The 8,551-nt window shown below is 41.5% G+C and overlaps 1 protein-coding gene across 1 annotated transcript; it reads right to left on the bottom strand.

Moving 5' to 3' along the window:
• Nucleotides 1-4,832: 4,832 nt before the first annotated feature.
• On the bottom strand, nt 4,833-6,240 carry LOC125592509. The gene is made up of 2 exons (XM_048767719.1): nt 6,069-6,240; nt 4,833-5,857 (listed from the first exon to the last, which is right to left on the bottom strand). The coding sequence occupies exons 1-2, from the start codon at nt 6,238-6,240 to the stop codon at nt 4,833-4,835; spliced, it is 1,197 nt and encodes a 398-aa protein (XP_048623676.1).
• Nucleotides 6,241-8,551: the final 2,311 nt, after the last annotated feature.

Here is an 8,551-nt window from a genome sequence, read left to right as displayed (position 1 = left end):
AGATCGGAGTAATGAAGCTCCCGATAAACAACATCGGTTTTTCATCGGAGTTGTCCAAGCCCAATCTCGATAGTACTCAAACCGCTTCATCAACAATCCCACAAGTCCCAAATCCTCAAAATCTTCCGGATCGGTGTGGAGTAGCGTTCCTTCCTCAAGAATCGGGAGAAGTCCAAGAGCTAGAAGTTTGAGCTCATCATTGTTTGCTCCGCCCGGTTCCCTCCGTGAGTAAAAGGTGTGAGTAAGGACCTTGTGGGTATATCTCACTCCCGGGTTAGAGATGTCATTGCTCTTGTCCTCTCCCTCTGTACGCGACCACCCTGTAATCACTGTCCATATGTCATCCACAATTGCCGACCTAGCAGGTAAAAACGACCCACGGTTGTCCGAGAAGCCGAGAATGGAGCTTAGCTTCTTGAAACCCACCTTATAGGTTCTCTCATTGACCTTAAAGCTGATGCGCCCAAACCCCTCGGTCCTATGTTCGTCGCAATGGTATTGCACGAAGAATGTAGACAAAAACTCACAAGAAGCCTCCTTGTGAACCCCGTAGCTCATGCCAAGTAGTGACTCCATGCCCATGTTCCGGAGAATCATCCTTACATCTTCATAGATCCCAAGCGCATGAAGAGCTTCAGCATCCGGAAATCTCATGGGTTCCATTTGACATCATCATAAAGGCGCTCATAGAGTTGTGCTGAAGTCGGTTTGCTGGTTGGGGGAACTCTCTTCCGCTTCTTAGCTGGCTTGGGAGCAGGTGTTTCTTCCTCCTCATCTTCAGTCTCAGCTCTAAGACCCTCTTCTATCATCTCTTCGATCTCTGCCTCCAATGTCGCTCTGCCAGCTGGAGACTTTTCTTTTTGCTGTGGAGCTTTGCACCGGGAAACCTGAGCTGGTGGGTTTGGCGTTGGTCGGCCTGCTCGTGGTGGGTTGGTTCTTGTCCCAGCTCGAGACGAAGTGCCTACATCCACAATGCGATCAGTTTCGGGTCCGCGATCTTTCCCCATGTCCTGCAATCAACAAGCTCGAAATTGTATAAGTGACATGATCAATAAGAAACAAATTAAAGCTTGGAAAGAGTTAATGAGTTCAAAAACAGCAAATGGCATTCATACTCATCTTCTATGACTCAATAAACTCAATTTTAACATCAAACAATCACTCCCATTTCAATTTTTGAAAACCCCCAATATGAACCCTAACCTTTTCAAATTCGAATTCAGATCAATTAAACACGTTTTTCATCTACCCAACTCATCAATCAAGCATAAAATGACATAATTAACGAGTATTGAACAAGAAATCAACCATGCAACCACTTTGAAAAAAAAATGGAAATTTAGAATCCGAAAATTAGATGACGATTTCTCTATACCTTAGCTTGTTTCAGATAAACAAGAGTAGGGAAATGAAAAGTCGAAGTGAAATCACGGAGATAGCAACTTGAATCAACGAATTTGGTGAACAATTGAGAGATTTATGAGTTCTTATGCTTGAGAGAATGAAAGTATGGAATTTTGTGATAAGGGAGAGAGAGAGAGATACGATTTTGGAGAGGAAGAAGAAGTGTCTCGCGTCCGGTTTGGTGATTTCGATCCGGTTCAGTTGAATTGAACCGGAAATCGATGCCGGTACGCGCAATTAAGACTCGCAGCGGTCACCGTAAACCGCTCCACAAGACCGTTGCGACTCTCACAGCGGCTTATTGCCTCAAAACCTCACAGACCGCTGCGACTAGTACGAATCGGGCACGGAGTAGAGTATTTTCACAGCGGTTTGAGGAGACCGCTCCGAGATACCGCTGTGACACTTGAAGCATATTTCTCATCTTCTCGTTTGGTCGCAGCGGTATGCTTAGGCCGCTGTGGTTGGCCGCTGTGAGCGTTTTGAACCTCACCACACCTCGTTTAATGCCACAATCTCTCCTCTTGGACCTGAAGATCTGATAGACACAGAAAAATAGCCAAAGACATACTAGAAATAGAAAAATTAAAAGATAAAAATATGTACAAGGATAGATGTGGGACTTCCTCCCAAGTGAGCTTGTTTTAAGTCTCTAGCTTGACTTCCTTTCTTTTTGGCTAGGCGGGAATGGGGTCGGAGAGAGGAACCGAGGTTCTCTCCTCCTCTGTTGTGGCTCCCATGTAGAGCTTAACCCTCTGTCCATTGACTGTAAAGTCTCCACCATTCTTGTTCCATAACACAATTGCCCCATATGGCCTAACTTCCTTGATCTTGAAAGGACCGGACCATCTTGACTTGAGCTTCCCGGGGAACAACTTTAGTCTAGAGTTGTAGAGAAGCACTTGATCTCCAGCACTGAATTCTCTCTTCAAGATCTTTTGTCATGAAAAGCTTTGGTTTTCTCGTTGTAAATCCTTGAGTTCTCAAAAGCATCAAGTCGGATCTCCTCCAGTTCATTGAGTTGGAGAAGTCTCTTCTCCTTGGCACTCTTGATGTCAAAGTTCAGCAACTTAACAGCCCACAATGCTTTGTACTCAAGTTCAACCGGTAGATGACAAGTCTTCCCATACACAAGGTTGAAAGGTGTGGTTCCTAAAGGAGTCTTGTAAGCAGTCCTATAAGCCCATAGTGCATCATCTAGCTTGATGGACCAATCTTTCCTTGTAGTCCCCACTGTTTTCTCCAAAATAGACTTGATTTCTCTGTTGGAGATCTCAACTTGTCCACTTGTCTGAGGATGGTAGGGAGTTGCAACCTTATGCTTCACACCATTCTTCTTGAGAAGACTTTCAAACAGCTTGTTGATGAAGTGAGAACCCCCATCACTGATGACAGCTCTTGGAACTCCAAACCTTGGAAAGATGGTGCTTTTGAACATCTTTATCACCACTCTAGAATCATTGATGGGACTTGCCACAGCTTCTACCCACTTGGAGACATAGTCAACAGCTACAAGGATGTATTTGTTGCCAAAAGATGATGGGAATGGTCCCATGAAGTCAATACCCCACACATCAAACACCTCCACTTCTAGAATTGGGTTTTGAGGCATCTCATTTCTTTTGGTGATGTTTCCTCTCCTTTGGCATGAATCACACCTAGAGACAAAGTCTTGAGTGTCTTTGAACATATGAGGCCACCAAAACCCAGCTTGTAACACCTTTGAGACAGTCTTGAAAGTAGCAAAGTGTCCTCCATAAGATGACCCATGACAGTGTGTGAGGATCCCTTCAACTTCTTCATCAGCTACTGCTCTTCTATAGAGTTGATCCCTACAAAGGATGTAGAGGTAAGGTTCACCCCAATAGTGTCTCTTCACATCTTTGTAGAACTTCTTCTTGGCATATCCCTCAAGATCAAGTGGCTCTCTTCCACAAGTTAAGTAGTTCACCAAATCAGCATACCAAGGGCCTTTCTCTTCGGTTGTCTTCACCTCTTCAAGCTTCTTTCCAGTTTCACAAACTGCTACCACTGCTCCAATTGCCATGATCTGCTCTTCTGGAAGCCCTTCATCAATAGGGATCCCACTCTCAATCTTCAATCTAGACAAGTGATCAGCTACACCATTCTCAACTCCTGGCTTGTCTCTAATCTCAAGGTCAAACTCTTGTAGCAGCAAGATCCACCTCAACAGCCTTGGCTTAGCATCCTTCTTGGCCATGAGGTGTCTCAATGCAGCATGATCAGTGTAGACTATGATCTTTGACCCAACTAAGTAGCTTCTGAACTTCTCAAAGGCGTAGACAATGGCTAGAAACTCCTTCTCAGTTGTAGCATACTTCATTTGGGCTTCATCAAGAGTTTTACTCGCATAGTAGATCACATGAGTCGTCTTGTCTTTCTTTTGACCAAGAACAGCTCCCACAGCATAGTCACTAGCATCACACATGATCTCAAAGGGGAGATCCCAATCTGGTGGTTGCACAATGGGGGCACTAACCAGCATCTCCTTCAACTTCTTGAAGGCTTGTAGACATTCCCAATCAAAGACAAATGCAGCCTCCTTGCATAGAAGCTTAGTCATTGGCCTTGCTATCATCGAGAAGTCTTGGATGAATCTTCTATAGAATCCAGCATGACCAAGGAAACTTCTAATGTCTTTAACCGTCTTTGGTGCAGCTAACCCAACCATCACTTCAATCTTGGCCTTGTCTACCTCAATGCCCCTCTCTGAAATCTTGTGTCCAAGCACAATCTCTTCCTTAACCATGAAGTGACACTTCTCCCAGTTCAGCACAAGGTTGGTCTCTTCACATCTCTTGAGGACCCTGCTAAGATTTGACAAACAAGCAGAAAACGAAGATCCGTAGACATAGAAATCATCCATAAATACCTCCACAACATCCTCTATAAGATCAGAGAAAATAGACACCATGCATCTTTGGAAAGTGGCTAGAGCTTTACATAGCCCAAATGGCATCCTTCGATAAGCAAAGGTACCATAGGGGCATGTGAAAGTCATTTTCTCTTGATCATTTGGATGTATGGGGATTTGGAAAAACCCGGAATACCCATCAAGAAAACAATAGTAGGGATGATTTGCAAGTCTCTCAAGCATTTGATCAATGAATGTCAATGGAAAATGATCCTTTCTAGATGCTTTGTTAAGTTTTCGATAATCTGTGCACATCCTATGTCCTGTTATTGTTCTTGTTGGTATTAGTTCATCCTTATCATTTTTAACCACAGTCATTCCTCCCTTCTTTGGGACAACATGCACAGGAGACACTCATTTGCTATCCGAAATAGGATAGATGACTCCTGCATCTAAGAGTTTTAGAATCTCTTTCTTAACAACATCTTTCAAGTTGAGGTTCAACCTTCTTTGATGTTCTATAGAAGTCATAGATTCATCCTCTAGATGTATCCTATGCATGCATGCATAAAGAAGGTGATAGCCCTTTAATTTCATCTAGTGAGTAGCCTATTGCCTTTCTATACTTTTTAAGTTCATTCAAAAGTTTAGACAATTCATCTTCATTAAGCTCACTACTCACTATGACAGGGTAAGTCTCATTAGGGCCAAAGAAAGCATACCTTACACCATGGAGAAGAGGTTTAAGCTCCACTTTTGGTGCTTTGAGTTCACTCCAATCATCCTCTTGAAGGTTCTCTTGTTGAGTAGCTGAGGAAGCATGGTGATCCTCATATGAAAGCTCCTCATTTTGTTCTTCATCACTAATCTCCGTGTGAGAGTCCAGCATCTTCACATAAGCATCACTTTCCTTGTTCTCAACCATTTGGACCTCTCTCTCAATTGTTAAGGCATGTTGTAAAGAGTCTTCAAGTGCCAACTCCTCTAGAAGTTCATCAGCTAAAACCTCCATCTCCTCAATGTAGAATGCTTGACTTTGAGTAATAGGCTTCTTCATCACCTCCTTGATGTCAAAGTGAAGAATGTTTCCCTTTCCAAGGTGAAGATCAATCTTCTCTTCCTTAACATTCACAACTGCTCCTGCTATAGCCAAGAAAGGTCTCCTCAATATCAAAGGATCTGTTGGTTCTTCATCCATCTCCAACACCACAAAATCTGTAAGAATCTCACAATTTCCAACCATAACAGGGAGATCTTCTAGGATACCAATGGAAATCTTCACTGAGCGATCAGCTAGCACAAGAGAGAGTCTACACTTCTTGTATTGTGTAAAGCCAAGCCTTTTAGCAATGGAGAGAGGCATAAGGCTCACACTTGCTCCCAAATCGCATAGACACCTCTCAAAAGCAAATTGCCCAATGGCACAAGGTAAAGTAAAGCTTCCTGGATCTTCAAGCTTCTTAGGGATGGTTAGCCTTTGGATAATAGCACTACACTCATGAGTAAGAACCACCATGCCTTCCATCTCCTTCTTCTTCTTAGTTACAGCATCCTTGAGGAACTTGTTGTATTGAGGCACTAGCATGAAGGCATCAATTATGGGCATAGTAATCTGAACTTCACTCATTTGCTTCTCAAATAAAGCCTTGTATTGCTCCAAAAGCTGTCTCTTGAATCTACCGGGAAAATGAAGGTTTGGTTCATAGGGAGGAGGATTGAATAGAGCTCATTTTGATGAAGTAGCAACTTCATTCTTGTTCTCCCCCCTTCTTTTCTTCTCCAATTTTACCCTTTCCTTTTACTTCAACTATTTTCTCCAAGATCTCTTCATTGGTTTTCTCATCCATAATAACCACATCATCATCCACATTGATGACCACCTCCCCATCTTGCTTCTCATTATCCCTAATAAGAGTTTTTGGTGGTAGCTGTTTTCCACTCCTAAGGGTGATGGCTTTCATTGTCTCCTTGGGATTTTGCTCTGGCTTTCCAGGTAATTTCCCCGGCAACGGCGCCAATTTGATGATAAGGATTTCAAGGCCCCTAATCAAATGTTGTAATATATAGGATGTCAAATCAGTCCTAAGTGATTATGATGCAAAGGGAATGCAAGACCATGCTTAATCTAAGTGCTGCCAGTTTTTGAGATGATTTGAAACTAGATTACTACCTAAAATGCAATAAATGACAAAGCTTTCTATCTTATAAGAAGGGAGAACTCATGGGATATGAGAATTGATCTTGGGTGATCAAGATTCAATCTAAAGGTGTCAACTTTTAACCAATCTATATCTACCTTAGGCCTAGACACAATCCTAAGCAAACTCTATCCCTAGATGAATGCTCATTTACCTAGATAACTCAAGCATCAAATTCCTTTGGTTGAATGTTATCTAAGTAATCATTAATCTCAAGTATACTAGCCATCTTAACACCTTTAACAACAAATCCCTTTGGTAAAGGATGTTAAAAGCTTAGGAGAGTTGGTTCATGCATTTCATCAAACACCTTCCGGGTATGAAATGCCTAGAGCTCAACTTTAGAGAGGCCAACTCTAAAGTTGCATTAAAAGCCCTCTACTAGCAAGGAATAAAATTGATCTATGCCTAAACACCTTAGATCTAGCTTAATCACCCTTGATCTCCCTAACCCATGAATCCAAAGATGACTACTCACTACTCTCCATGATGAGCCCAAGAATCAAAGATGATTTGGTGCTAATCATGATTAGTGATTAAGATAATCAAGCAATCACAAGAGAGAAATGATCAAGATATGATCTTTCACCTAAAAGTTCTTTTGTGATTAGATAGAAAACAAGATCAGCCCCTACAATTAGGTCTGAAGGACCTTTATAGTAGCTTAAAGTCGAACCTGGTTTAACCCAACAAACCTGGGTTAACCAAAACACAAATTGGTAATTATCTGGTCAAACACGGAAAATGTTGACTTTCTTGACTCGCAGCGGCCACGTGAAACCGCTCCGCCTAGCCGTTGGGACACTCGCAGCGGCTTCCTTGCTTCGTCATCACACCGCTGCGACAAGTACGAACGCGGCAGGGAACGGGGTATTTTCCAAGCGGTCTCGTCACACCGCTGTGTCAAGCCGCTCCCGCACTTGGTCTCCATTTCTTGAGTCTTCATCTCTCGAGCGTCTCCAGCGGCTTAGGTACACCGCTGCGTAAGGCCGCTCCCACACTTAGTCTCCGTTTCTCAGCGCTTGCAGCGGCTTCTTGAGGGGCCAAAAGGCCGCTGGGACGTCCTTATGCCGCTGGGACACTTGATCAATGCGTCTCCTTCTCGAGAATCACCCCTTTTGCCTCCAAACCATCTCTAAATGCTCCAAAGTCACCATTTGAAATCTCCATCACCTGATAAGGACATATGTAATGCAATGCAACCTAAACATATCTAAATGCTATCCTAAATGGTCAACATATGCAAGAATGAATGGTTAAAACAATGCAAATTGAGAAGATATCAACATTATACAGACTCTCAGATCGCATACATATTGACAAAGGCTTTTGGTCGTGTCCCATTTCAAAATCTAGTGTCTAAGTTGGGCACTAGAAATCGACGTTCTCGGTGGTGGTGCTAGAAATATTTTTTATTGGGGTCATGATATATAAATTTGATATTAAAACTTGATAATATATGATACTATAACAAAAAAAAAATTCTAATGAGAGCATATGACAACGTACATAAATATAAATTAGTAGGGTCAAATGCTAAAGTTTGTAAAAATATTAAATTAATTTTAGAAAAATACACACTATAATTTTTTTTCAAAAATTTAGTGGGGTCATGTGACCCCACAATCTCTTCTCTGCTTCTGCCCCTGCACACTCTCCAACTCCAGAAGGAATATTGGAATGGATATAAGTTAAAAAAGATAAATACAAAGACTTGTAAAAAAAAAAATAGACTTGTAGAGAAATCCTACGTGGTTTTTTTTTTGGGATAAGCTTTGCATTCCTATTGTGTTTAGGATAATAAGGTCATATGCCGACTTAGATGTTACATAAATACTTGGGGGTTGACATTATAATAAGACAAGCATTAGAGTAACCTTACTGGTGAGTATGTAACTCAGTTTTAAAAAAAAATTAATTATTATTTAATAACATTTTTATTATTTAATTAAATTATAAAGACTTTATAATTTATCATGTCTCTTTCCTATTTTTTTTCTTTTTTTTCTTAAGTATTAAGATATGCTCTTATAATAAGATCAGCACTTTTGATACCTAATCTAAATCTACAAAA

This window comes from Brassica napus, chromosome C9 (assembly GCF_020379485.1).
Source record: "Brassica napus cultivar Da-Ae chromosome C9, Da-Ae, whole genome shotgun sequence".
Taxonomy (NCBI): Eukaryota; Viridiplantae; Streptophyta; class Magnoliopsida; order Brassicales; family Brassicaceae; genus Brassica; species Brassica napus.
Note: the sequence above shows the minus strand (reverse complement) of the source record. Positions and strands in the feature narration are given on the sequence as shown.